Source organism: Onychomys torridus, chromosome 3 (assembly GCF_903995425.1).
Source record: "Onychomys torridus chromosome 3, mOncTor1.1, whole genome shotgun sequence".
Taxonomy (NCBI): domain Eukaryota; kingdom Metazoa; phylum Chordata; class Mammalia; order Rodentia; family Cricetidae; genus Onychomys; species Onychomys torridus.
Genome location: NC_050445.1, coordinates 113,812,084 through 113,839,691, shown reverse-complemented (window position 1 = coordinate 113,839,691; position 27,608 = coordinate 113,812,084). Strand labels below are relative to the sequence as shown.

At 47.1% G+C, this 27,608-nt stretch overlaps 1 protein-coding gene across 5 annotated transcripts; it reads left to right on the top strand.

The window, feature by feature from the left end:
• On the top strand, positions 1–27,608 carry LOC118580382 (STAM binding protein). 5 transcript variants are annotated; one of them, XM_036182058.1, is made up of 11 exons: positions 1–58; positions 1,907–2,123; positions 8,563–8,638; positions 8,935–9,030; positions 10,201–10,558; positions 13,597–13,721; positions 14,807–14,944; positions 18,000–18,112; positions 19,833–19,932; positions 23,637–23,727; positions 25,327–27,608. In XM_036182058.1, the coding sequence occupies exons 2-10, from the start codon at positions 1,921–1,923 to the stop codon at positions 23,691–23,693; spliced, it is 1,266 nt and encodes a 421-aa protein (XP_036037951.1). In that variant the 5' UTR covers positions 1–58; positions 1,907–1,920; the 3' UTR covers positions 23,694–23,727; positions 25,327–27,608. The 5 variants fall into 5 exon arrangements, with proteins under 5 accessions (XP_036037951.1, XP_036037950.1, XP_036037949.1 ...); XM_036182057.1 differs by lacking the exon at positions 25,327–27,608 and adding an exon at positions 24,115–24,353; XM_036182056.1 differs by lacking the exon at positions 25,327–27,608 and having other exon boundaries at positions 23,637–23,767.

Here is a 27,608-nt window from a genome sequence, read left to right as displayed (position 1 = left end):
TGGGCGTGTCATCGGAGGTGACGTTTCCGGAAGCTCCGACTGTCATCCTTCAGGAAAGGTGGGAAGGGTCCCGGGAAGGCTGCGGGACGGGGGATCCTGGTGCGGTGGGGCCCCGCGGGGAGAAGCCATGAGTGTGGGACCCGTACCCCCGACCCCGGTCCGCCGCGTGCGAGCTCCGGGATAGCCCTGTCCCCAGAGCTGGCTCCTGACCAGCCAGGCCCGGTCTCAACACTCCTTGCATTTTCGAGAAACCTGACTGAGTGCTTTCTGGAAGGGCGCTGCCAGCTGTTACAGCTAGATCCCTCTCCGATGCACACGCCCCTCTGCTCTGTCCTTTCGCCTCCTCCAGAGCCCCTCCTGGACCTTCCCCCTTCTTTTCGGACACTATCTTTCCTCTGCATGGTTGCTGAACCCCATGTTGACCCAAGCCAATCGATGGCTTCCGGAGGAGGGTCCCTTCTCTACTCACAAGTGCCTCCCCCACACCGCCAGCATCCCAATCCAGTGAGCTCTGCTGGGCTCTGCCCAGTTCAGCAGTTAGGGACTTGGGCAGGTTTTACACTCAGGAGGAGATGTGTTACATTTGCAATGCCTCCACGTTCTTAGCAGCCCCCAGCTTTTGCTAGGAAATAAGGAGCTTTAGTGGGGGAAACTTCATGGAAGAAATGCCACCCAAAAGGTTGAAGCAAGCTAAAGTAGAATTGGCCTAGAGAAAACAGGACAGGTGAGTAGAACTCAGAAAAACAATGGCTGAAGTTTAAAGGAGACTGTAATCTGCAGTTCCCGGGTTGGTGGGAATCCTGACGGAGGAATGTGCTACAGAGATGGAAAAGTGAGACTGCTCGAACAGAAGATGCGTGTATTCTAGAATAGGCTGGCTGGGGTGTGCTGTGATCCAGTGCACAACAACAACCCGGATTCCACTCTAGATTCTGTGGAATGATGGTGTGTGGAGCAGGGTCTGTAGTCGAAGGAAGTGACATCTAGAAAGAATGTAGACCCACTGGAGCTGGATTGCAATGAGTAAGAACTCCTAGAGTGTCCCACCCCATCTGAGGTAACTGCCCCACTGTTGGTCAAGCCTTGCTTGGCTTGTGGAGACAAGTATACACTGATGCTTCTGAGTGCTACCTGCCTGGCCCAGAAAATAGTAAATGTGCTGGACAGAATCCAATAGTGGTTTAGTGAGCAGAGTAGAAGCCCCCCCCCAAACACACACACACACACACACACACACACACACACACACACACACACTTGTGTTCAAAACTGAGGAAGTGTATTATGGTAAATATCACTTATTTGAAATAGTCAGCATGAGTGAACTGAGCAGTCTTTGCGAAGGTTCACTGAACCCACTCTGCCAGGTATTGGGGAAATGGAAGCAGGTATCTAGATAGAGAACAGAAAAAATAGCTGATGCTTCCTTACCTCCACTGTGCTCTAGGCACACCTTCCCCTGATGAAGAGTGCTTAAGGGAACACCAGACCCAGCCCACAGTAACCTGTTAATGGCTGTATTCCTTGTAGCATCAAATTGTGGGACAATTTCTTTTTTGACAGTCAGTTCTCAAATCGGGATTTGAGTATTCTTGGGGATAGGAGGGATAATTTATTGATCGGAACCACTGCGTGCAGTGTTTTCTTTTCTCTAATTTTTGTTAGTTTGTTTTGTGCTTGGTTTTTGTTTTGAGACAGGGTCTCTCTATGTAGCCTTGGCTGTCCTAGAACTTGCTCTGTAGACTAGACTGACCTTGAATTCAGAGGCTGGAATTAAAGGTGTGCTCAACCATGCCCAGCTTTTTCTATAATTTTTGAGAGAATTGTGATACGCTCATCCTGTGCTAGACCTCTGGGAAGATATGATCCTGGCTTTGATGTTATCTGGTTTTCTTTTTTATCCTAGAACTTACTGGTCCAATGTCTGACCATGGGGATGTGAGTCTCCCACCCCAAGACCGGGTGAGGATTCTGTCTCAACTTGGGAGTGCGGTTGAATTAAATGAAGACATTCCACCTCGGCGCTACTTCCGTTCTGGTGTTGAGATCATCCGCATGGCGTCCATTTACTCTGAAGAAGGCAACATTGAACATGCCTTTATCCTCTACAACAAGTACATCACGTAAGACGCCCACAGTTCTCCTTTTTTCATTCTTGTGAATGACACCCTTGCATCTGCCCCAGTGCTCACCTGTGCTTCTCACAGTTGCTAATAGTAGGGAACTTGACCATGTCAGCCACTAATCAGGTTCCACGCAGCTTTCACCTGTGAGTCGTCTTTGCTGTTCAAGGACTGAGGACCAAAGGTGGCATTATTTGACTCAGAAATTTCCTGGGGAGGAGTCTTAGTCCTTGGTCTAGGCCCACATGGCCCAGCTGGTAGACACAAGAGTTAGCAGGTAAGCTGGGTGTGTCTGCGTTGGTGAGTGTTTTGACTGCACTTTCTCTGCTCAGGCAGCCAGTGACAGGACTACTGCTGGTGTGTGGCAGAGCCCAGGTTCCTGTACTAGGTTTCCTTCTTAGCTATCACTGCGCAGAGTCACCAGATAACTATGGACCACTTGCTGTCTGACTTATCACAGAAAGACACTTCCCAAACTGTTTGTCCATGATAGCTGGGTAGGCAGCATAAATACGAGGTGTCCAGGCTGTCACCAGGGAACGACTCCTAAAGCCCCAGGGATAAGAGCACTGCGTGACTGAGGAAGGGCATATGGGAAAGGTCTTACTTGTCATTTCTAGTCTGAAGTTTAGTACAATAGGACGTATAGAGTTTTCCTGTGACTCAGAGGAACTCTGGGGCTCAGGAGGGGTTTCCCTGGCCTTGTTTCCTTGATCTTCACAGGGCAGTGTTTACTAAGTAGGCACATCACCTTCCAGTTCTGTTCTCAGAGGAGCAAACTTAGGGTTAAGAATGAGCTTGGGTTTCTGTTTGTGCTGACACCTCCTATTTCAGGCTCCATTCTAGAACATGGGTTCTTTTTGTTTTCCGTCTAGACTTACAGAAGGCAGTCCCTTGAGATCATAGTAAACCTCCCTCTCCATTCCTCCTGCCTAAGGCACCGACTCTAACCAGTTCCACATGTGTCCTCCCAGACAGACAGCTATATGTCAGTCCTCACACTGAGTCTCTTATCAGTCCATCAGTCATGACACACTGAGTTTATCAGGCTTCTCAAGCATGGTTTCTGACACAGTAGGGACTACTTCTGGGTTCTGTGCCTGAGCTGAGTGTTGAAGGGTAGCAGCATCTCTGGTTTGTGCCCACTAGGTGCCAGTATCATCTCTCTCCTCACTCTGGCCAACCCCAGTGTCTGGATTTTTCCTGGTTGTTTTTTCTTTGTTTACAAGAAGAGATGGCTAGCTAGATTTGGCCCACTAGTTTTATTTTGCCAAATCCTGGTATAGACAGTTTGGTTTTTGTGTTTTGGAGTGGTTTCTTGGCAGTGGCGGCTTGTGGGGGGGGGAGGGTGTTTGGAGATTTTAGTTTGTTTGGTTTTTGTTTGATTGTTTTAATTTTTTTTGAGACAGGGTCTCCTTTACACGCCCCTGGCTGTCCTGGAACTCACTACATAGGCCAGGCTGACCTTAAACTCACAGATTCTCCTGCCCCTGAGTGCCAGGATTAAAAGTGTGAACCATCGTGCCCAGCTTAGGCATCTCTTTGTAGAAACCTGGGTAAGATACAAAGTAGAATAATGAGAAAGTCATTGAATGGAGATGAGAAGTGTGAATGTGCTTCTCTATATTTTAAGATGGGAAATTCTAGAGCATGGGTTTGTTTTTGGGTTTTGTTTTTCCATAAAGAAAAGATCTTGTGAAAAAGGAGAGGCCAGTGGTCCAAGAGAGAGTGTTACTGTAACAACAAACTCCCAAGAAATAGAGTCAAATGTATATTAATGCTGTTAAGAGTCCATTCAAGGGGCCAGGCGGTGGTGGCGCGCACGCCTTTAATCCCAGCACTCAGGAGGTAGAGCCAGGAGGATCTCTGTGAGTTCGAGGCCAACCTGGTCTACAGAGTGAGATCCAGGACAGGCTCCAAAACTACACAGGGAAACCTTGTCCCAGGAAAAAAAAAAAAAAAAAAAAAAAGAGTCCATGCAGAGCTGCAGATACAGCTCAGTGGTACAGAGCTTGTCTAGAATGTGGAAGACCCTGGGTTTGGTCCCCAGCACCAGTAACAGCAACAACAATAATACTAATGGATGCAGAAGAAATTGGATTTCATCTTTTTTTTTTTTTTTAATGTGACCCAGTGTTACTCTGAATGACACATATTAGTGTTAGTGGTGAAATTGACATGGGGTGGGGTGTCTGCCCCTATACACAGTGAGTTATGGATAGGAGGGTTGCATTTCATTTGCTTGATTTGTTGGATTTGGAAATTAATTTGGGACTGCATTGGGTTGACTCGGCCTGAAGCAGTAGCTGCAGCTGCCTTCATTATTCTGGTACCTGGTTCTGAGTCTGTGAGCTGACGGGGTTGGAGGGGGAATGGGGATGGGGGGTGGTGCAGAGAATTTCTGGCCCAGTGACTGGGAGACTGATTTTCACTTGGTGACTTCCTGCCAGTGAGCCCATCAAAGGGGCTCACTCTACCAGTTACTACAACTGGAGAGGGGGGTGGGCAGACATCTACCTTACCGCCCTTCTGCCTCCCCGACTCATAAGAATATTGTTCTGGCTCTTTCATGCATGCTTTAGTTCAGGATTTAAAAGGCATGTCTGTCTTTCCTCCCCGAGCAGTTCAGGCATCTTAATGATCTCGGGCATATCTCCCCGCTTGGTAGTAATTTTCCTGCTAAAGGAATGCGTTGCCTTTTGCAGACCCCAGTATAGAAGAAAGATCTTCAGCATGTGGGATCAGTACATACTTTCATGATGAGCACAGACAATAAGCCAGGCCATGGATTCTTTCACAGCTTTTTATGGGCATCAGAAGGCTGCACAGAAGGGACTTAGAATATTCTAGCAGTTCGGGTCTGCTGTACTGTGTGAGCTTTCCCTCACACAAATCCTCTTTCTGCAAGTGAACCATCACCTGTACTGAAGGCATTCACTGGGACTGGGGTTTATAGACCAGAGAAAGGGTCTCCCGTGCTTAGGTTCACTTCGACAATTAACTTTGGAAACTGGAAACTGTGAAATAAAGATCCTTAATGCAACCTTCTATTGAAAAATCTGCTTTTTTTTCCTTTTCTTTTCTTTTTTTGTTTGTTTTTCAAGACAGGGTTTCTCCATGTAGTTTTGGTGCCTGTCCTGGATCTTCTCGCTCTGTAGATCAGGCTGGCCTGAAGCTGACAGAAATCCACCCGGCTCTGCCTCCCAAGTGCTGGGATTAAAGACGTACTTTTTGAATGAGTTGTTTTTTTCCCTCAAATATTAGAAGGGAGGAATTCAAGTTCAAACAAAAAATTTAGATGGCAGGTTGGTGATATGTCTCAGTGGGTAAAGTACTTTGCCATGGAAGTTGGTGTTCAATCCCTGGAGCCCACGTAAAGGTAGAGGAGAGAACTAACTCCACAAGTTGTCCTCTGACCTCCACATATGAACACACACACACACACACGTGCAAATAATAATAATAATAATAATAATAATAATGGCGTCCCATCCGGCACCTATGAGATAGCATTTCTGCATACACAAGCATCCCTGCTCCTTTGTCCTTGAAGCAGGAAAGCGGCTGCAGTCTGTATTCTGTTCTGAGCTCATTCTCTTAGTGATACTGTTTTTCCACTTGGGGCCACATGGAGCCTTCTCTTTCTACCTGAACAGTCTTCTGGATCTCTTCATGACCCGTTCTCTTCCAATCCCTACTCAGACGTCGTCTTGTGTGCTTCCCTGAGGTACTCCATCTCAAACCCATCCTCCAGCCACTGCCCATCCTCCTTTCCCGTTGATAATGACCTTCCTGGCACTGATGCCTTTTTACGTATTTCTGTTACATACTGGGGAGTGTTCTGTCTGCTTGTATGTCTGTGAACCACATGTATGCCTGGTGCCAGAGGAGGCCAAGAGAGAGTGTCCGATCTCGTGGGACTGGAATTAGACAGCTGTGACCTGCCGTGTGGGTGCTGGGAATCAATCTCAGGTCCTCTGGGAGATCTGCCAGTGCTCTTAACCTTCGAGCCATCTCTCCAGCCCTAATGGCGCTGATTCTTTGACATACTTCCTTTTTTAATGTCTTTTCTCCATTGTAATGGAGGGGAAAAGCTTGAGTGATTTATGGTATATCCCCAGCCGTCAGAGCCCAGCTCGGCACCTTATAGAAATGCTCAGTAAGTAGTTTCTGAATGAATGAGTGATTGACAAACATTGTTTCACAGTTGGATATGTAATGATTTATTCAATTATCCTGCCTCAATGGACATTGTTGTTTCCCCTGCTTTTATAATTCCATATTGAATCTTCTGGTGTGCATATCTCGGTGTATGCATAGATGGTGTATATTGATCTCCTCCGTAAGTTCCATGAGCCAAACTGAGTTTCTTGGCTATGTACATCTTAAGTTTGAATAATCATCTCCCACGTTTTCCTTCCAATAAGAAAGAAAGGTCAGATCTCTCTTTACCATCTTGCTAACACACGAGAGCACACATTTCCTACACCTGCGCCTATGCCAAGCACAATCTATCTGATGGCAAAACTGCTACATCACCTTTCCTTGGCATTTCCTTCTTCTGAGGTGAAGCTGAAAACTCTTGTCCTGTGCGCTCTCTGCCTGCCCTTCCCACTTTTGCCTCCTCTGTCACTCTGTGAGGTGGGTGTTTTGTTTTGTTTTGTTTTGTTTTGTTTTGTTTTGTTTTGTTTTGGAGCTGAGGATCGAACCCAGGGCCTTGCACTTGCTAGGCAAGTGCTCTACCACTGAGCTAAATCCCCAACCCCTGTGAGGTGGTTTTTGTGTGTTGGCTGACATGTCTTTGTTTTGACTGATTTCCTTTCTCTAGTCTGCAACCAGATATAACCCCAGACAGAAGCATCCATCTGGCCACTGCTGCGTTGTGTTGGCACCTCAGAAGTTTCCAGCCCTGGTGTTAGATCTCCTCCATGATAATTCTCTCCCCTGTCTTTTATTACCGTGTCTGCTACTGACTATAATCATATCCACACATGGCAGATATTGGCTATGAGTGCAGTCCTTTAATTTTTTGTTTTTTTAATTTATATTTATTATTATTATTTAGTAGTAGTAGTAGTAGTAGTAGTAGTAGTAGTAGTAGTAGTATGGAGAGGTATATGGATCACTTGCCATGTTCATGTACAAAGGTCAGAGAACAACTTTTGAGAGTCACTTCTTTTGGCCTGTACACGTTATCTTTCAATAAGTCTATGATTCTGTGTTGGCTGCCTTCAGAGTTACTCTTAGTTGCATCTGCCTTTGGACTGCAGGCTGCACACACTGGGGGCATTCCCACACTTGGTTTGGTGCAAAATATTCTTCTCTGAAGGATTGAATCCCAGGAAAAACTTCTAGTGCTCAAGGTCACAAAAGCAATACTGGCCATGGTTTTCTCTTCACCTCCTACCCCTGGCTGCCAATGGCCTCTGTTCTGCTTGGCATCTTTGTTGCTGTGATAAACCACTCTGACCAAAAGCAGCTTGGAAAGAAAAGGACTCATGTGACTTATGGGAAATCAAGGCAGGAATTTGAAGGGGAAACCAACAGAGGCTGCTGCTTACTGGCTTGCTCCCTGGCTCATGTCTATCTACCTTTTTTTGTACTGTCCAGGCCCACCTGCCTAGGGTTAACACCACTCACAGTGGACTAGGCCCTCCTTCATCAATTAGCAGTCAACACAGTGTCCCATAGAAAGATCCACAGGCCAATATGATGGAGGCAATTCCTCAGTTGAGGTTCCCTCCTCCCAGGTGTGTCAAGTAGACAACCAAGATTAGCCAGCACAGAATGAGGCATGTTTTATGACAGAGGCCCTTTCTGTCATATCACAAGGAAAAGGCCTTTTTCTTTGGAGTTACAACTGGGGCATACCACAGGCTTTTATTTACATTTGGTTTGGAGATGCGGGGGCAATGGCTTTTTTTCTGTTTTAAGACATTCTCACTAAGTAGTTCAGTCTAGTTTAAAACTCACAATGCCTCCTTGGGGCTGGAATTACAGGCATCAATGGATGCTATATCCTTCCTAGGAATTTTTTAAAATTTACCTTTCTATATTTTTTGTTGGGGTGGGGGTGCCGGCAATGTGGCATTCATGGAAGTTGGTAAACTACTTGGCTGGTTTGGTTCTCTTCCTCCACTATGTGAATAGTAAGGGTTAAACTCTGGTCCCCAGCCTTGGCTGCAAGTGCCTTTACCTACTGAGTCATCTCACTCACCCTGAGGCTCTCCTTTTTGATGCAGGAATCTTGTGTTTGCAGTTACTCCCTGTCTGGGGAGAAAAGATCGGAAACTTCTACGCAGGAACAAAGCTGGCAGAGGACAAGGCCTGTGCCTGGTCTCCCTAACATCCCTAGAAACTCTTGTTTCATGGCTGCATTGTCTCAGGGTCTCATGTGGCATTTTCTGTGTACCCTAATCATTCCAGTCTGTTTCCATAGGCTGTTCATTGAAAAACTTCCAAAACACCGAGACTACAAATCAGCCATCATTCCTGAGAAGAAAGATGCGGTCAAGGTGGGTCCCCGTTTTCACTGGTGTCTGTCTCTAAGCTCCAGAGCAGCGCCGAGCAACTGACCTGCAACCTCAGCCCATTCATCTGCCTGTCAGAGCCACAGAGAAGAACTGGGCTGCCTCTCCAATACAGGAGGGGGTAGTGGGATGGCGGGGTGAGGGGTTGAAATCACATACATGTAGGAGGGACAGTGATGTCACTCTAGTTCTCTCTCTCTCTCTCTCACTCGCTCTCGCTCACTCTCTTCCTTGACTGACATTAGAATGTTCTGATTCTCGGGTTTGGTTTTGTATTTCAGAAATTAAAGAACGTTGCTTTCCCTAAAGCAGAAGAACTGAAGACTGAACTCTTGAAAAGATACACCAAAGAATATGAGCAGTATAAAGAACAGAAGGTCAGTGTGAGCAGCCTTCAAGAGCTAGGAGGATGGTGTGCTTGCTCTCAGCCAGCCCCAGGGCTGTGCTGTGCCATGGCAAATGGAGTCTGTGATTTTTAATGGGCTGGTTTGTGCAGGGTGAGGGGGCACAAAGGCCAGTGACTCAAAAGAGTCACTAATGAGTGGTGATAGGGAGGATTCTCACAGATTCAGCCTATGGGCCCAAGAGGGTGACTTGAGGACAGACACCTGTGACCTTTCTGTCATATCTACAGCTAGAGACCTGACCACAGTGAACTTCCTCACCAGAGCATAGGTGTTTCAGAGGTCGGGTGTGAGAAGTTGGGATCCTGTGCTTGTCCCAAAAGCTTTTTGTAGTCATTCATCTCCCCAGTGATGTGCAGTGGGTCTTGTTTAGAATAGTTTCAGCTTGTGGAGAGACACAGGGCCCTACAGTGCTTCCTTGTAGAGCAAGAATACACACTGGAGGGATACCTGTGTGCCAATATGTAGCCGTCTGCTGAGCTGTTCCCGCACACTGGTACTGACAGTCAGCAGAGGGATTAACGGCTCTGAGCCATACATTTCTAATGCATTACAGGAGTTTGTTAATTGATATTTATTAGTTTAAATGTCATTGTATTTCAATAACCACTAGGAAAGCTTGGAGACTCCCACAAGTTGTCCTCTGACCTCCACATATAAGCCTTGGCACATGTCACCACTCTAGTAAACATAGAAGTAAATGTAATTGTAAAAATTAAAAACAAACAGCATGAATGCTTGCACACTGGTGCTCAGCTCTCTTTGTTATACACTCCAGGGTCCCCTGCACAGGGAGGGAATGGTCCCATCTGCAATTAAGATGGGTCAAGATCATCCCCTACAGACATGTCCAGAGCCTTGTTCTCCAGATGATTCTAGAGCCTGTCAAGTTGGCAATGAACACTAGCTGTCACACCAAGGTACCTTGAAGGTAGGAACTCTAACTGTCCCTGACAGGTATATGGTGGCCTGGTAGAACAGGGTGGTGACTACTTCATGGCTTTAGAGGTATCCAGCAAAGCACAAGTTCTGAACTGGGAAATCAGACCAGAGCAAAACAGTATTTTGGACATCTCTGTGCCGAGAAGGCTTTCCTTCAGAGAGGTGATGCGTTAGCCAAGGCCCTTTTTTCTTCTTCTGTAGAAAAAGGAAGAGGAGGAACTCGCCCGGAATATCGCCATCCAGCAAGAGCTGGAAAAGGAAAGACAGAGAGTCGCCCAGCAGAAGCAGAAGCAGCTGGAGCAGGAGCAATTCCATGCCTTTGAGGAGATGATCCAGAAGCAGGAGCTGGAAAAGGAGCGGCTAAAAATTGTCCAAGAGTTCAGGAAGGTGGACCCTGGCCCGTGTGGGCCTCTGCTACCTGATCTGGAAAAGCCTTGTGTAGATGTGGTCCCCACGTCACCCACGCAGACTTCAGACTGTAACAGAACCGTGAGGCCAGCTAAGCCGCCCGTGGTGGACAGGTCCCTGAAACCCGGAGCACTAAGCATCATAGAAAACGGTGAGTCCCCTGCTGATGCCGCCTTCCATCTCTCTTACTTCCGTGTCCCTCTTCCTTTGCTGTGCCAATAGAACCTCGTGTGATGAGTGCTGTCTTTTTCTGTCCTGCCATCCTGTCTGTCTTGTCAAATGGCCTTTAACTTAGGCTGATCTGCGTCAGTTTTCTAAAAACTTCCTGGAAGACAGGCCCTCAACTTTTAAGGGTTCTGCAGAAATGTGAAGTGTTCAGTGAACTAGAGGTCACAGGTGGCACTTCCTGGAAGCAGTTTTAAAATGTTTAGTACCACATGCAACTCTGAGTGGCTTTTTTTTTTTTTTTTCCTCTGAGACAGGGTTTCTCCACGTAGCTTTGGAACCTGTCCTGGATCTCACTCTGTAGCCCAGGCTGGCCTCGAACTCACAGAGATCCGCCTGCCTCTGCCTCCCAAGTGCTGGGATTAAAGGTGTGTGCCACCACCGCCCGGCTATGTGACTGGCTTTTTATTTTTAAGGCCACTGAATTACCCACCATGCCCTGGAGTGCCCCTCATCCGTAAGGAGCTGCTCAGTGCGGCTGGGCATTGCGGGTGGGTGCTCGGCGCCTTCAGAAAACCTTATGACCCATCCTCAAACATCTAAGAAAGGAAGGAGGGCTGTGCTCTGAGGCTGCCCTTCAGACCTTCTCCCTGGGTCCCTCTGAAATCTTCCATCCCTCTGCGGCTCCTTCTTGCATGGCCTGTGCTCCGGGGAACACTTTCCAATGCCTTCCCCACAGGTTTGTTAGCTTCCATCCAGCCTTAGCAGCTGCCTTCTCTGCTTTTCTTAACGGTCCTCTCTGTTCGGTCAGATTGATTCAAGGCCCATAAAACTCCCAAAGATCTTCCCATCCTCGATATTTTTGAAATAATTTCTGATAGTGCCATCATTTGTCAATAAGTAGATTCTAACTTCCTGCAGGTGAGGCCTCCAGGCGTTCTCCTCTTGTGTCTCCTGTGGGTGAGTCATGCCTTCTGAGAACGGGTTGAGAGGAAGACTCTGCCCAGCCTTCACCTGTCACCCACAGATACAGCTGTTCAGCTGCTGTAGCCCTGTCTGCAGGTCTGCGCTGGCTCCCCTGGCAGCGCAGGTCTTGCAGTTCAATGTGTGGATGCGGCACGCCTGTTTTACTTTGTTCTTAATAGGAAAACGTGGCAGAGGAAGTTCCTTCCTCCCCTAGCTTGCCGGGCCTCACACAGCTGCTCTGTGGAGTTCATGAGTGGATTCACTCTTGGCATCCTAGATAGGTCTTTCAAGCTGCTTTGGAAATGCCTTCTCAGGGAGCTTGACCTTTTTTTTTTGTTTTGTTTTGTTTTGTTTCGAGACAGGGTTTCTCTGAGTAGTTTTGGAGCCTGTCCTGGATCGCGCTCTATAGACCAGGCTGGCCTTGAACTCACAGAGATCTGCCTGGCTCTGCCTCCCGAGTGCTGGGATTAAAGGTGTGTGCCACCACTGCCCAGCTAAACTTTCTTCTAGCAGGTGTTCCAGAGGGCACCAGGTGGTCAGACAACAGACAACCTTGAGGGTCAGTCCTCAGCTTCCACCTTATTTGAAACAGGACCTCTCTGTTGTCAGCCATGATCTTCTGATGATCCTTCTGTTCCTGCCATTCATCTTCCCATAGGCACATGGGGCCGGTAGATGTGCCCTGCTGTCCTGTGTTTTATGTGGCTTCTGGGGATTTGAACTCAGGTTCGTGTTTAACCAGCAGTCTCTGTACCCATGTAGCCATCAGCTCCTCAGTCCCTTTTTGTTGTTTTGCTTTCTGAGCCTCACTGTATAGACTGACTGGCACCAGACCTGCGATTCCCCTGCCTCAGTATTCCGAGTGCTGAGATGACAGTCGTGTGCCTTTTGCCATCATACCTTTCTTTTCAAAAAACCTTCAAAAAGTAGAAGGTGATCCTTACCTTGAATGATCAAAACCTCCTCTCCTTGAAGGATGGGGATCACAAAAGAAGAATCCAACTTTCCATCTAAATCAGATCTAGATGAGGCAGTCAGCCTTCTCCAGCTGTGAGCTTGTGCAGCCTCGAATCCACATTCCCAAAATACAGTGGGGAGTCAGGAGTGAGATGACACCATTCAGAAGGAGGAAAGAGGAGCAGGGGAGGGGTGACTGGTCCCAACTCAGTCCAGAATCGTGCCATATTGGTTCTGCTGGGCTCAGTCGCCAGCTGTACTCACAGTTGGGGTCTCAGGATGCAGCATTCCCAGGCTGAGATGCACCCTAGTTGCACACAGCTTCGGGGTCCCAAGACACTGCTCCGTTCCTACCACACTGCCCTAAAGGGGGAATCTCTGTGGAACTCTCTCCTAGAGACAAGTTTCTTTGTGTGCCACCAGGCACTCTGTAATGTCCTTTAAAGTACAAGTGGAGTCTCCCATGGTCGCACGGCCCTTCGGGGACTTGGCCTGCATGGCTGAGCATTCCCACAACAGACTTTGCACACGGAAGCTCTGCAGTACTGATAGTGTGGCTCAGTCCACGTGTGAAAGGCACAGATCAAGGAAGCCACTTGCGTGAGCCTCAGTCTGAGGCCAGAGATCTGAGGACTCAGCACATGTCCACAACCCAGGGTCCAGAGCCTAGCAGACCTGCAGTCTCAGGACAGAAGAGCGTGCATGTCCTAGAAGAGATGCACAGGAAATCTTTTCTCTGTTCCCTGCAGCTCCCGGCTAGCTGCATGCTGTCTACCCATGTTGAGAGTGGACCTTGCCCATAGAGCCCAGGCGCCCACATACATACCAGTTTCCTTAGGAATTCCTCATGGTCATTTTCAGAAATAGTGCTCCATCCAGTCTGGTTGATACTAAAGTGTGTATGTGGTCACAGCTCCCAGTCAGCTGTGGCCCGATGTTGGAGAAGAGACTTTATGTCCCTCTGTGGTGCCGCTGAGGGGAAAGGGGCCCATGGAGGGAAACCCAGTGACGTAGCGTCTCTCCCCCGGGCTGCCAGCTCTGATTTCTGCTCAGGGACCCCTGCCCCTATGGCCTCAGACTTTTCCCTCTTGCCCATTTCAGTTCCCACCATCGAAGGCCTGCGCCACATTGTGGTACCCCGCAACTTGTGCTCGGAATTTCTCCAGCTTGCCAGTGCCAATACTGCCAAAGGCATTGAAACTTGTGGAGTCCTCTGTGGAAAACTGGTAAGGAAGTGGTGCTTGCCCGAGCTGGATCTGTCTCCTCTGTGGCCTCCTGTAACTCTCAGACAGGATATCCAGGGTCTGACTCGGCACCAAGCCCTCCACCAAGAGTGCATGGCATGGCTACTGGGGAGGTAGAGAGGCAGGTCCCTGAAGTTTGTGGGTCAGACAGCCTACTTTAGAATTCCCAGGCCAATAAGAGGCCACGTCTTAAAAACAAATGTAATTGAACGTGAAGAACAACATACAAGATTTTCCTCTGGCCTACACACACATGCATGCACACACATACACTGTAATACTGGTCAGGAGTGGTGCGTGGTGCCTCACGCCTGTAATCTTACCCCTGGGGAATCTGAGACAGAAGGCTTTCCACAAGTTTGAGGTCATCTTAAACTACATAGAGAGTTGTGGCCAGCATTGACTATGGAATAAGAGTTTGTCTCAAGAAAGAAGGAAGGAAAGAAGGCTTAAATTCTAAACTGAGCAGGAAGGCTCTTCCTGAGTGGTGGCCCGGGGATATAAATTATCTAAGGTCTCCGTATGTGTCCATAAAGTGTGCAGTCCTTTGCAGAGACGGGAGGAACCCTGGGGTAGAGAGAGTGCTGAGCAGTATGTTCACTAGGAGATGTAGGGACTGTGAGGAAGGCAGGGCCACTGAGGGGAGCGCCTGAACCCATTCCTCATTTCCAAACAAGTCAAGGAGTAATGAGTAACTTTGAAGCAAACCTCACCTAGAGGTTCGAGGCCTGAGCAGGGAAGCTGCTTTAGGCAGCAGAGGGGCTCTTTCCAGAACACCTCAAGAACACTGAGCAGACCTGTTGACTACTACAAGAAAGCTCCTAGGGCTGTTGCATTGGCCCAGCCTGTGCTAAGAGGTTAGATTTGGGGTTTGTCTCAACACCTGTGGCTTTATTGAGTACCTAGACAAAATACATGAACACCCACTGTTGTGAAGCGCTGGGGTGAGGGATTCAGGGTGGAGGAGTGAGTGTCATGCTCAGGGTGGAGAGGCTTCCATTTCCTCTGTTAAGGGTGTGGGGTTGAGAGCCCCAGGGAATTATGACCTGTTGTTTTCTCCTTTGCAGATGAGAAATGAATTCACAATTACACATGTTCTCATCCCCAGACAAAATGGTGGGCCTGATTATTGTCACACAGAGAATGAAGAAGAAATTTTCTTTATGCAGGATGATCTTGGACTCCTCACTCTTGGCTGGATCCATGTAAGATCTGACTTCCACAGGGTTCCTCTTGTCTGTTAGAAGCACACTGCCTGCTTCACTCCCTGAGCCGAGTAAAGCCCATGCAAACTCTTTGTGCCTCTGCACACATGACTACCAGATTGTGTCTCTGCACACATGACTACCGAATTGTGTCTCTGCACACATGACTACCAGATTGTGTCTCTGCACACATGACTACCAGATTGTGTCTCTGCACACATGACTACCAGATTGTGTCTCTGCACACATGACTACCAGACTGTGCCTCTGCACACATGACTACCCGATTGTGTCTCTGCACACATGACTACCCGATTGTGTCTCTGCACACATGACTACCAGACTGTGCCTCTGCACACATGACTACCAGATTGTGTCTCTGCACACATGACTACCAGACTGTGTCTCTGCACACATGACTACCAGATTGTGTCTCTGCACACATGACTACCAGACTGTGTCTCTGCACACATGACTACCGGATTGTGTCTCTGCACACATGACTACCCGATTGTGTCTCTGCACACATGACTACCCGATTGTGTCTCTGCACACATGACTACTGGATTGTGCCTCTGCACACATGACTACCAGACTGTGTCTCTGCACACATGACTACCGGTGGTCCGGTATTGACTCAGAGCATTGCCAAGAGCTTTTGCAGTTTTTCTCAACTTTATCTTTTACTAAAACGAATTCTTTGATGTTCTGGTATCAGTGGTGAAGGGAAGCTGGATATTTGTGGACATGGCGTAGAGACCATCTACCTGAAAGCTGTATAACTGAAATATTTTAAATAGCCAAGGGAGGTCATTCTGAGGGTTGCACTCTGTCACTATGAAGCAGCACTTACTTTTGCATGCAGTTTTCAAGTGTTTGCACACTCATGCACACTTTTGATGATGTCCAAAGAAACACAGTTTCTTCCCTAAAGAGTGCTTCTGAATGTTTCTCTCATTTTTTTTTTTTGTCTTGTTTTTGTTGTTTTGTTTGGGGGTTGTCTTTGTTTGTTTTGTTTTTGTTTTCAAGACAGGGTTTCTCTGTGTATCCATGGCTGGCCTGGAACTACTATGTAGACCAGGCTGGCCTAGAACTTGCAAAGATCCACCTGCTCCTGCCTTCCAAGTGCTGGGTTTCTCTCGTTTTTGAAGGTCTCTGACTCACTGAGCAAGCTGCTTTCCTTGGCATATGGCAGATGTAAGCCACACTCGGGTGGATTATTTGTGGGTTTAGGGAGCCATACACGCTTGTACTCAGAACTAGGGAAGTGCCGTGTAGGGCAGTTCCTTTTCAGTTCAGTTACATAAACAACGGGGGGGGGGGGGGGGATGCCGAGTGCAAGGACATAAGATGGCAGATAGAAAACTTGTCCTGTTGTGCTGCCTGGGGACACAATTGAGGATCACACAGAAAACCAGCACCTGTTCACATGAGGCAGCGCGCGTTATATTCCTCAGCAGGTGAACACAGGGCACTGTGGGTTTCAGAGCAAGGGGTGGGGCTCACAATTGAGGTGACTTATGATGACTTGTAATGAGGGGCCAAAGGAGAGTTTCGTGGGGGAGGGGTGAGCAATGGATAGGTACACTGTGCTCCTGCATCAGTGAGTGGTCCTGTTGGCTGGAATTTGCGGGTTTTCCTCAGAAAAAGATGCAAGGTCGAAACAGGAGAGCGATCTGGGAGGCTTTTGTATCCACTGGCCCAGGCATCCCTGAAAGTGGGGAGGGTTGACAGGAAGAAGTTACTTGCTGGCAGCCTGGAGGCAGGCTACTAAGGGGGCAGAAAATGCAGTGAGTGTAAAAAGGAAGTGAAGATGTGGGAAGCCAGGGAAAGTGGAAGCCACAGAAGCCACAGAGCAGGGACGTTAAAAGGGGGTCTGGGATGCTCACCTGCCTTGGGCACTAGCGTGAAAAAGACTTGGATCACCTGCTAGGGCTGGGAGCTCACTGAAGAGATGAATCCAGTGAAACCCAATGGTGGAGCAAAGACTAAGATTTTGAAGTCATGGGAAGCCGGGTGTGGTAGCCCAGCCTGTAATCCTAGCACTCAGCCAGGAGGGTTATGCATTGTGGCCAACCTGGGCTACATAGCAAGTCCCTGTCTCCAGAAGACGAAACAGGAAGTCATAGCATGAAGATGGTGGGGATGGTAGAGGCTGCCATCTTGAAGCTTGGCTCTAAGGGAAGGGAGAGAGATGAGGTAGCTCTTGGCAGAGCTGCACTGACAGACTGATGACCTGTTTGTTGAGTGTGGAACGGCTTGACCCTGTTTTGTTTTGATCTGGCTTCGATTATCCTAAAGCATTGTACGTTAAAATGTAGCCGAGTTGTGTCTGTACCCAGACTAACCCTGCAGTTCAATGGATCATTGTGCCAGCATCTTTGTGCACACACTACCTAAATAAGGAAAGAGGACGCTGCCAGTGGCCTGCTCCACCCCTCCCACTTCCTGTCTCCAAGAATGCTCCCCCTCTGCACCCATCACCCTGCCCTAACTTTCTTTAGAGTTCACCCCCTAAGTCTGACCCCCTACTTGCTGTCCTTCTGCTCAGCTTGGTTCTGACCTTGAACTGCAATTGTAAGATATGTAATTTTTACATCCGGCTTCCTCTGCTTAACCCTTCAAGATTTATCCACACTCTGGTATGCAGCTGTCTGGGGTGTGTGTGTGTGTGTGTGTGTGTGTGTGTGTGTGTGTGTGTTTACATCTGGTGAGCAGTGGAGGAGGGATGAATAGGCAGGCTGGGCGAGACAATGTGCCAGCAGGACAGTCCATCAGAAGAGCTCATGGGAGAGAGCACACAGCCCTCAGAGTCAGGATTGAGGTCAGAGCGCCAAAGATCTTTCCACACACTGGTGTTGGACTCCATGTGTTTACAGTGCTGGGCAGGAACTCACTGTGAGGGTCAAGTGTGTCCCTTATGGCTGCAAATAGCTCTGTACCTGAAGAAGGGGTTGGGGCCAGCTGTTGGGAGCTCCTTGGAACTGCCTTCCTTAGTGGGCCAGGCATGGCAGCTGGGCCACTGGAAATTGTCTGACCTGTTTCATCTTTTCAGACTCACCCAACCCAAACAGCCTTTCTGTCCAGTGTGGATCTGCACACTCACTGCTCCTATCAAATGATGTTACCGGAGTCCATAGCAATTGTCTGCTCCCCCAAGTTCCAAGAGTGAGTACCAAGGATGTGGTCATGGGTCTTACAAGGAACAAAAGTTCTCTACTATTGAAACCAGCCGTGTGTGTGTGTGTGTGTGTGTGTGTGTGTGTGTGTGTGTGTGTGTATGTGTTCATGTGTTTGCTTACATGTGTACACGTGTATAGGAGGGTGCCTGTGCACAAGTGTTCACATATGTGTGGAGGCTAGGGGTTGGCATAGGACATCTTTCTCTGTTGCTTTTCTACCTTACTGTTTGTGACACAAGGTCTCTGGCTGAACCTGGAGATCACTGGTTAGGTCGGAGAGTACCACTCTCTGTCTCCCTAGCTTGGGGATTTTAGATGAATACCATCACACCAGGCTCTTTTGTAGATGCTGGGGGTACAGTCTCGGGTTCTTGTGTTTGTATGTCAAGCATTTTTACTGACTGAGCCATCCTCCAGGCCCCTAGACCTTTTACTTTTATTTATTTATTTATTTATTTTTGGGGGGAAGCTGAGGATCGAACCCAGGGCCTTACGCTTGCTAGGCAAGCACTCTACCACTGAGCTAAATCCCCAACCCCAACCTTTTAAAAATAAAGATCATAAACTGTCTTAATTGACTGCTCTAGAAGGCTTCTTTTAAGGTCCATATTCTGATAAACACAACCTAATCTTTAAAAGATATATTAATAATGTCAGTCTTCTAAGAAAACCCTTCAAGAAATTTGAACTATTTGACTTCCAGTAATAAGATCTCAAGAGCCTGAAGTTAAAGGTTAAAGAATTCTCACATTGGACACTATCTCCTAGGATTAATTCTTTTCATTCCAATTGTCGTCTTTACTCTGAACTGTCCAGCAGAGCTAAGAATGGAGACAGTCATGAACTAGCCTTCTTACGTTTCATTGTTTTTAGGTTTCACTTTTGTGTACTTGGTGTTATCCCACAGGGCTTTGTGACTCTGTTCTTAACATTTCCCCTCTATTCCTCAGACCGAAGACTCTTAATTCACCTAAGTAATTGTTCATTGGTCCTTTTTTTATTCCTATTTAAATCTGTTGTTGATTTGCCCAAAGGAATTTCTCACTTTTAGTTTTAATTTTCAAGTAGAGAATTCCTCTTTTTTTTTTTACTTTTTTTTAAACATTTATTTATTTATTATGTTTACAGAAGAGGGCGCCAGATCTCATTACAGATGGTTATGAGCCACCATGTGGTTGCTGGAAATTGAACTCAGGACCTCTGGAAGAGCAGTCTTAACCTCTGAGCCATCTCTCCAGCCCCCAAAGAATTCCTCTTTGGAGATGGGGAAGATGGCTTGTCAGAGCACTTGTTGCTTGTGCAGAGGACATGGGTTCAATTCCCAGCACCCACTCAGTGGTTCACAATCATCTGTTAACTCTGAGGCTTCTAACACCCTCTTCTGACCTCACTGTGTACCAGACATGTAGGCAAAGCACTCACAAAATAGAGTAAATAAGCCTTAAAAAAAATTCCTGACTCCTATTTATAATCACCAGATAATCTATTCTTTAACTATGACCCATTCTCCAGAGAAGAAGGCTATAAGCCAGTATACTGTGAACGCTGTCTCAAAATTCTTCTGCCCTGCTGAGTCCGTGTGCTTGCCTGGAATGTGTGAGTACAAGAGACAGAGGGAGACAGGCAAAGACAGTGTTGAGACTGAGGGGAGGCCTCTTAGGGAATACCTTGACTCTTGACTCTGAGCCTGCCCTTTCTTATTTCAGAACTGGATTCTTTAAGTTAACTGACTATGGCCTTCAAGAGATTTCAACCTGTCGGCAGAAAGGCTTTCACCCTCATGGCAGAGACCCCCCTCTGTTCTGCGTACGTATCTATGTACAAGTCAGAAGCCTTGAAGTGCATGCTACTTTGTAACCCACCTGAGTTCAGCCCCGTTACTCCTGCCTTTCCAGAGTTCCACAGTCAGCACGAACACAAGAAGCGGTGGGCGGTGGAGACAGGTTTGGATCCCACTCTGTCTCCCATTAATGTCTATCTGTGAGGCTCTGACCCTTCCTGGGTCTTTCATCTGATACGTGGGATAATAATACTTACTTTACAGAGGATGAGAAGATGAAATAAGTGGGGCACGGGTGTAGCCCAGACAGAGTATGTGTTCAGCATGCATGAGGCCCTGGGTTCAATCCCCAGCATCACTAGCAATGGAAGTAATAACAAAATACTAATACATTATCTACTTATTAAATGTTACTTTGGTCAGTGTTTGTTACTAAGTTTCAGTGAGCAGCCTGAATACAAAGGGAAAAGCCATGTAAACTAGGTAAATTAAGCATATTTCATTCTATGCACTCAGTTTGCATAGAAAATAGAGCTCGCTCTCTCTCTCTCTCTCTCTCTCTCTCTCTCTCTCTCTCTCTCTCTCTCACACACACACACACACACACACACACACACACACACACACCAGGAAGTGGTTTCTTCTCCCAGCTTGTGTCCACGACAACAAGCTTAGCTGATCATAGATCTCAGGATGTCAGATAAGCCTCAGGTCAATGAGATTCTGGTACTGACTCCACACCAGCCTGGGGTTTTCTCTCTTCCTTTTTGAGGGAGGCTAGGGAAGGAGGTCCAGAGAAAAGCAAGCAACATAGAGGAAGGAGCCAGAGCCCTATGCCATAAAGCATAAAAGAGCAGGGAATGTATCAGAGAGAACCACAGAAGGCTAGGATCATGGGATGTGAGAGCTGATTTTGTATGATAAAACAGTTGTGATACACACACACACACGCGCGCGTGTGTGTGTGTGTGTGTGTGTGTGTTGGTGTACTTCATACTTTTTCCAAGCACAAAAACTTAAGCTTCATAGAATAATAGCTTCTGAAAATGTATGTGTATTATTGATTTATTATTTTTAGGTTTTTTTATTGAACTTTATTTTCAGTCTTGTGGATCAAACTCAGATAACACATTTCAGCTGAAAGTGAGGAAGAAAATATAAATCTTAAAAAATAAACAGGGCCAGGAGTGCTGACTCAGTAGGCAGAGACAGGCAGATCTGTGTAGGTTTGAAGCCAGCCTGATCTACACAGTGTGTTCTAGGCAAGCTCTGTCTCAAAAAGTATATATATTGGTCTATCTTGGGATATAGTAATGTTTAGATGCCAGAATGTTGAAATAAAGATTGTACCATCAAATAGGCCTGGGACACTAGTACCCAGGTTTCTAGTTCTAAAGATTCTTTCTGGAGTTGCTCATGGTGCAACATACCTGTAATGCCAGCACTCAGGAGGCTGCAACAGGAGAATCACCAGTTTGAGGCCAGCCTGAGCTACATAACCAGACCCTGTTGACTCCAATCAATCAATCAATCAATAAGCAAGCCTTTTTACGCCAGAGTGAGAACCTGCCCTCCACCCCCACCAGATGGTGGTAGGTGGCCTTTATTTTCTGGATGATATAATGCCCCCAACATTGCCAGAAACCTACTAATTCTTCTGAATAAAGGAATATTTAACAAGAAAATCTATGGGAAGATGCTGATTCAGACCATGAGTAGAGCTTGGTGGGAGTGATGATTCCCCGGCCTGTTACTGTAATTGCCACTGACATCATGGTCTGGCTCCCAGTCTTGGCTCCCAGTCTAGGAATCACTGACCTCGAGCCAGCATTTTCTTTATTTACTCACTTATTTTCCAGAACTTCACAAGAGTGCTGCATCTACATCACTCCCACACCTCCCTTGCCCCTCCAGTTCCTCCTGTGTCCCCTCTTCTCCCTCCCAAATTCATGATTAATTATTACATGTACATATACGCACATTTATACAGCCTACTGAGTCTATTTAGCTCTGCTCATATATACACATGTTCTGCGATGACCATTTGGGATTGGACAATGTCTGCAGGAGCTCATCCCTTGAGGAAACGAATTCTCCCTCTCTCAGCAGACAATGACCTGGAGCTTTCACCTAGGGGTGGGACCATGTGAAATTTCTCCCATCCATGTTGGCAGGTTAAACTGGTGTTGTCAAAATAGTCTGTCTTGTTTATGCCACCGTATTGTTGATATTTCGTGGATGCATGCTCCCTGTCAAGTCTAGGGGTCACTGCTGTCTCACAGCAGGCGTCCTGGGCCTCTGACTCGCACACTCTGCTCCCCTGTTCTGAGACTTTTCCCAAAGCTTGGTTTTCCTGGTTGCCCTGTAGATCTGTCACTTATTTCTGGTATTTTCATCAGTTGCTGCCCTCTGATGGTCTTCATCTGCTGCAAAGGGAAGCTTTATTGGTGAAGGGCGAGAGAGCTCCATGTGTCCGTAGGTAAAAGGGTGTTTAGAATACAGTCAGAAACTCTGTCGGTTTAGGAAAATGGCGCTGGCAGGTTCTTCTCTCAGGACTGTGACCCTCTCCAGCCATGGCTATGTTTACAGTACCAAATATGAATTCGCTCCCACTGAGAAGGCCACTGTTAGTCACCCCCAGGATAAAAATGCCACTGTTGAGCCCCTGTGGCTAGCTTACCTATCTGGTTGTTATTGTGAGTCGTAGGTGTACAGCTGGGTAGGACATCCACTTGCTTCTCTTCTGTAGCAGCTTACGTAGTACCTTTCAATGCTCTGAGAGCCAATCCTCAGCAAGGAGGGTTTCCAGGTCAGTTCCAGCTTGAGTCCTCCGCGTGCCGTGTCCGAAAGAGTGTGGTATCTTCAGCAAGTCTTACCTTCAAGTTCTGGGAGGCAACCAAGGCCAATGACAATAGCTCGTATTGTTTGGGGAGACTTCTAATCCTCCAATCAATGACCAACAATATATATTGGGAGGGACAGGGTCTCAGTAGCCAGCTGCTACTCACTATGTAGACCAGGCAGCCTTAAACTCAGAGATCCACTTGCCTCCTGCCTCCCAAGTGTTATGATTACCACTGTACCTAGCATATTGTATGTATTTTTGAAGTAAACTTATAAAATAGGGGAACCTATGTTTTCAGGCACCCTTAGTGTTACTTATCTCTTCTTCCCTCTCTCCCTGTATTATTCTTCCTCCCCCTCCCCAGATAACCCCCCATTATTCTCTTAACCCCTCTGTAGCACTTGACCCCTACTACTCCCTCCCTGGAGCCTGGTGACCAGCCTCGCTGCCGTGGTCCCTCTCTGCTTTCCTGGCTTCTTCTGAGATATTAGGGTATCGACTCAAACGTAAACGTTCAGAGCTGGGCTCCACAAATAAGAGATAACACTTGGCATTTGTCTTTCTGGATCTAGGTTACCACTGGAGTGGGCATTTTAAATGAGAGGTTTAGGGCTGGGGGTGTAGTTCAGCTGGTGGAGCGCTTTCTGCACAAGCCTCCGCCCCTGGCTCCAGTCCCAGTCCTAATGAACCGAGCTGAGTAGTGTATACCCTGTAACGTCAACCCTGGGTAGCGGCTGGAGGAACAAGGCCCTCCTGGGCTACCTAAGGGAGTGCGAAGCTATTCATAGAAGCCAGGCTCAAATCAAAAAATAAATAAACGTTTGTTTTTTAATGACTCTAAGGATTTTCCACAAGCTCATCGTCCTTCCTTTCTCCCTGTTCCAGGACTGCAGTCATGTCACTGTCAAGGACAGGATTGTGACCATCACAGACCTTCGATAAAGCTCAGTCGTGATCCAGGGAGTTGGCTCATTGGGTAAAGGCACTTGCCCCCAAGCCCAGCAGCCCAAGTTCAATTCCTGGGACCCACATGATGGAAGGAGAGCATCAACTTCCCCCAAGTTGTCCTCTGACCTCCACTTGTGCACTGTGGTATGCGTATGCGTGCACGTGCATGCGCGCGCGCACGCGCACACACACACTCTCACACTAAATAAATAAATAGATAGATAGATAGATGTATTTTACAGAAAGTCTTACCCTCCTCCTGAATCATGTACCCTGATCAGTTTACTGCCCATCCACCCTACCCCCGCTGCAGAATTAAGCTTTTAAGACAGAATATGAAAGGATCAACACCAATGGGAGACTGTTGATCTTTTTAATTTGTTATTTGAAAATAAGCCATTTTATTTTTTTTAAGGCAAATCTGAAAAATGAGCAAATCACACCAAGCAACTAACTGAAAAATTAGGATGCAAGAGAAAGCATCTCTTTAGATCCAACCACTGGCCTTTTGTTCCTCTTGTGATTTATCTGCCAACTTGTTCATCTCTACCTTTGGACTAAATAAGGGCATCTATGCAAAACTGTGAAAGCCATTTTGAAGGATTTTGCTGTGGGATGTTCTGTATGTTAAATGTGTTGCTCTGATTGGTTAATAAATAAAACACTGATTGACCAGTAGCCAGGCAGGAAATATAGGCAGTACAAGGACAGAGGAGAATTCTGGGAAGTGGAAGGCTAAGGCAGAGAAGATGCTGCCAGCTGCAACATGTAAGATACTGGTAAGCCACGAGCCACGTGGCAACTTATAGACTAATATATTTGGGTTAATTTAAGATATAAGAACTAGATAACAAGAAGCCTGCTGTGGCCATATAGTTTGTAAGCTATATAAGTCTCTGTGTGTTTACTTGGTTGGGTCTAAGTGGCTGCGGGACTTGCGGGTGAGAGAGATTTGTCCTGACCGTGGGCCAGGCAGGACTGGAGAAAACTCCAGCTACAGGATTTGGCTTTTTTTCTTGTTTGTGGCATTACTAAGGGAGCGTATCACTCTGGAGGGAAGTGCATGAGGAGCTTACAGCCCCCAATAAGTTGATTTTGTTTTAAAAAACAGAAGTATATTATTTAAAAGGTTAGGATGTTATTTTCTTCTGTAATAAAACAGCTCACTTGTGTTGTGCTCTAGAGTTTTCTGTCTGATTGCAGGCAAATGGAATGGTGCGTCCTGCAGCGATCTGTGTGGTAGTTCATTTGTGGTCAGTGTGGTTTGCCTGCCCACTGTCCCCTCCACAGGCAGGAAGTCGTCTCTTGTTCCGGTGTTGTTTCAAGTGGGTCCTCCCACTTTCTCCTCAGGCCTTACAGCCGAGGCCCTGAGCCTTTCAGAGTCCCAGCAAATGGAGCAGTTGCCTAGCCACCCACCCTGCTAAGCCACTGTGCTGGCTTCGTCTTCTTTGGAATGTCTAGGATGGTGTGTGAGACTGTGGGTGATAACTCACTTCTCTTCACCAACTGAGCAGGGGTTAGAGGTAGCCTAGAAATCTGTGACACCAACATGAAAGAAGAGTAAATATGTTGGACAGCAAAATTATTTTTTAATGTGTGTGTGGGGGGGTGTACTGTGTGCATACAGGTGCCTGCAAAGCCAAAACAGAGCTTTGGATTCTCTAGAGCTGAAGTGAGCTGCCGTGAAGAATGCTGGGAACAGAACCCAGATCCCGTGCAAAAGCAGAAAGTGCTTTTGACTGCTGAGCCATCTCTAGCCCCCAAACTGATACTCTCAACCATACCACAATGCTGCCTTCCTAAAATATACATAGGCGCGTGCATTCAGAAAAGGATGGATTCGTATTAAGGGGTAGGGTTATGAAATGATTCTTTATTTTTCCCCCCCTCTCCTTTTTTCCATTTTTCCCAACTTGAAAGAACATATACTGCATTTTAACTGGACAAAAAGAATAGTACCTCCTGTTTCCCAGAAACCAAAACTCCACTGCCCCCTTAATGTGGGAACCCAGCCAAGACCTGCTTCTCTGAACAGCCTCAGTGAGGGGGCCTTGGTAACACTCTCGGGCAACGCAGCAGACGTATGTCATATATGGGAACCTTCCACGAGGCTGACCTCACTGCTGGAACTTGTTCAACATAAACCTTGCCTTGAGATCTTTGGAAAAAGCCTGGTGGATGGAGAGCTGAAAAGTGCCTAAGGAGTGAATCTCTGGTGTTACGCCTGAAGAAGTCGGGGCTGTGCTTCTGGGCTGTTGCTGCTGAGGAGGACTACCTTTCCTGTCACCCTCCTCCTGAGAGGAGCTGCTGCAATGGCCTACCACTGTTTCTGACTTCTGAGCTTGGTGAGAATACAGGCAGTTGCTTAAACTGAACACTACAATTGTTACTGGTGGGTGACGGAAGTGGAACCGTCTCCTACACAAAAGGCAGCGAGGCCATTAGCTACTCCTCTGCCTGTTCCCTGCCATTAGAGCTTTGCCACCCCCAACAGTCCTATGCTCACCTCATTTTGCCTTGGAAAAAGTTAATGATTCTGGGCATGGTGACACATGCCTGTCACCCCCAGAACTGTGGAGGCTGAGGCAGGAGGCTCAGCCTGAACTACACAGTGAAACCGTCTTTAAAATGTCAACGCCATTGCACTAGAGCAAAGTTCCATCCTATTGTGCCATCCATGCTGTCTAAGCATTGGCCACGTGGCCACCTTGAACAGCCTTTAGTCCCTGTTCAGCACACTAGGCCTCTGCGTCCAGAGCGTTTCTGCCCCAGCCTAGTGCTTCAGCCCCTTTTCTGAGACTTGGAGCTTAGAATTGTCTTGAACTGATTCATGGTAGACCCAGGAAATGGTCACACAGGTATTTTCATCCCCAGTGGCATCGTGGCTTTGAAAGCACACCATCTCTAAGAACTATGACACTTGAAGCTTCAGCTGGCCCAGAAAGAGACCACAGAGAAAGAAAGGAATGTGTGTTAGTTCAAATACTTTTCATTGCATTAACAGAAAATTCAGCTGTTGGTCAGACATAGCTGGATCCAGTGTCCACTGTGACCACAATTCCCTTGGTTCAGAGTTTGGTTATTGAAGTGAGTTATTCCATTTAAAGTAATGAAGACAGCTGTAGTTTAATAACCTATTGTCCTGATAAATCTAGCTGAAAATGAACTTCTGGGTTTCAACACAACTGTAATTGAGTTATTGGGTCATAGCTTTGGCCACAATTCATCCTGGGACTACTGTGCCTAGAAGGATGGAATGTTCTGGTTGGTCAGGCCTGCACTGAAAGCCTGTATCCCATCTGAGCTGCATGGTCAGAGATCAGGGAGCATTCTTTTTCAAAGCCTGTCATGACAGCATTAGAAGCAGAAGTGGATGCTGAGCAAGGGGAGGCAGCAGCTCCCTCCAACAGATGCCAAGGATGAGAATCTAAGTCTGCCAATGGCTGTGGTCCCAAAGTGGTTCCGCTTATCAAGTGCTGTGGAACTTAGGTAATAACCCCTAGACTAGGGGAAACTGACTCCCTCCACAAAACATGAGTCATAGATCCAGATCATGACTCATTCAAGAGTACTACTGTGTGAAAAAAACAAAACAGATGTTCTGCCCTCTGCCCTCCAGAGATATCACTCCTGTGATAGCATGAGATCAGTCTCCTCCCAATGTAAACAGGACAGTGACCGGGAGACCCTAAAGAGAGAAATATGTTTTGTATTGTAGTTAATATATTCCACTTTCCATTCATTCAGCAAATATTTACCATATACCTACTAAACACCAAGTCCCATAGGGTATGATAGAGGCAGGCTCTGGAGAACTTCCAGGGAAGATATCAGACAGATCTGGGATATATAAATTATTGCAGCCAGGCAGTGATGGCGCACACTTTTAATCCCAGCACTCGAGAGGCA

Bases quoted from the DNA above. Each gene is read 5' to 3' on its own strand.
- LOC118580382 (XM_036182058.1), top strand. From the start codon at position 1,921: ATGTCTGACCATGGGGATGTGAGTCTCCCACCCCAAGACCGGGTGAGG. The intron at 10,559-13,596 runs GTGAGTCCCCTG...TGCCCATTTCAG, and splicing joins ACTAAGCATCATAGAAAACG to TTCCCACCATCGAAGGCCTG. The intron at 14,945-17,999 runs GTAAGATCTGAC...TCATCTTTTCAG, and splicing joins TCACTCTTGGCTGGATCCAT to ACTCACCCAACCCAAACAGC.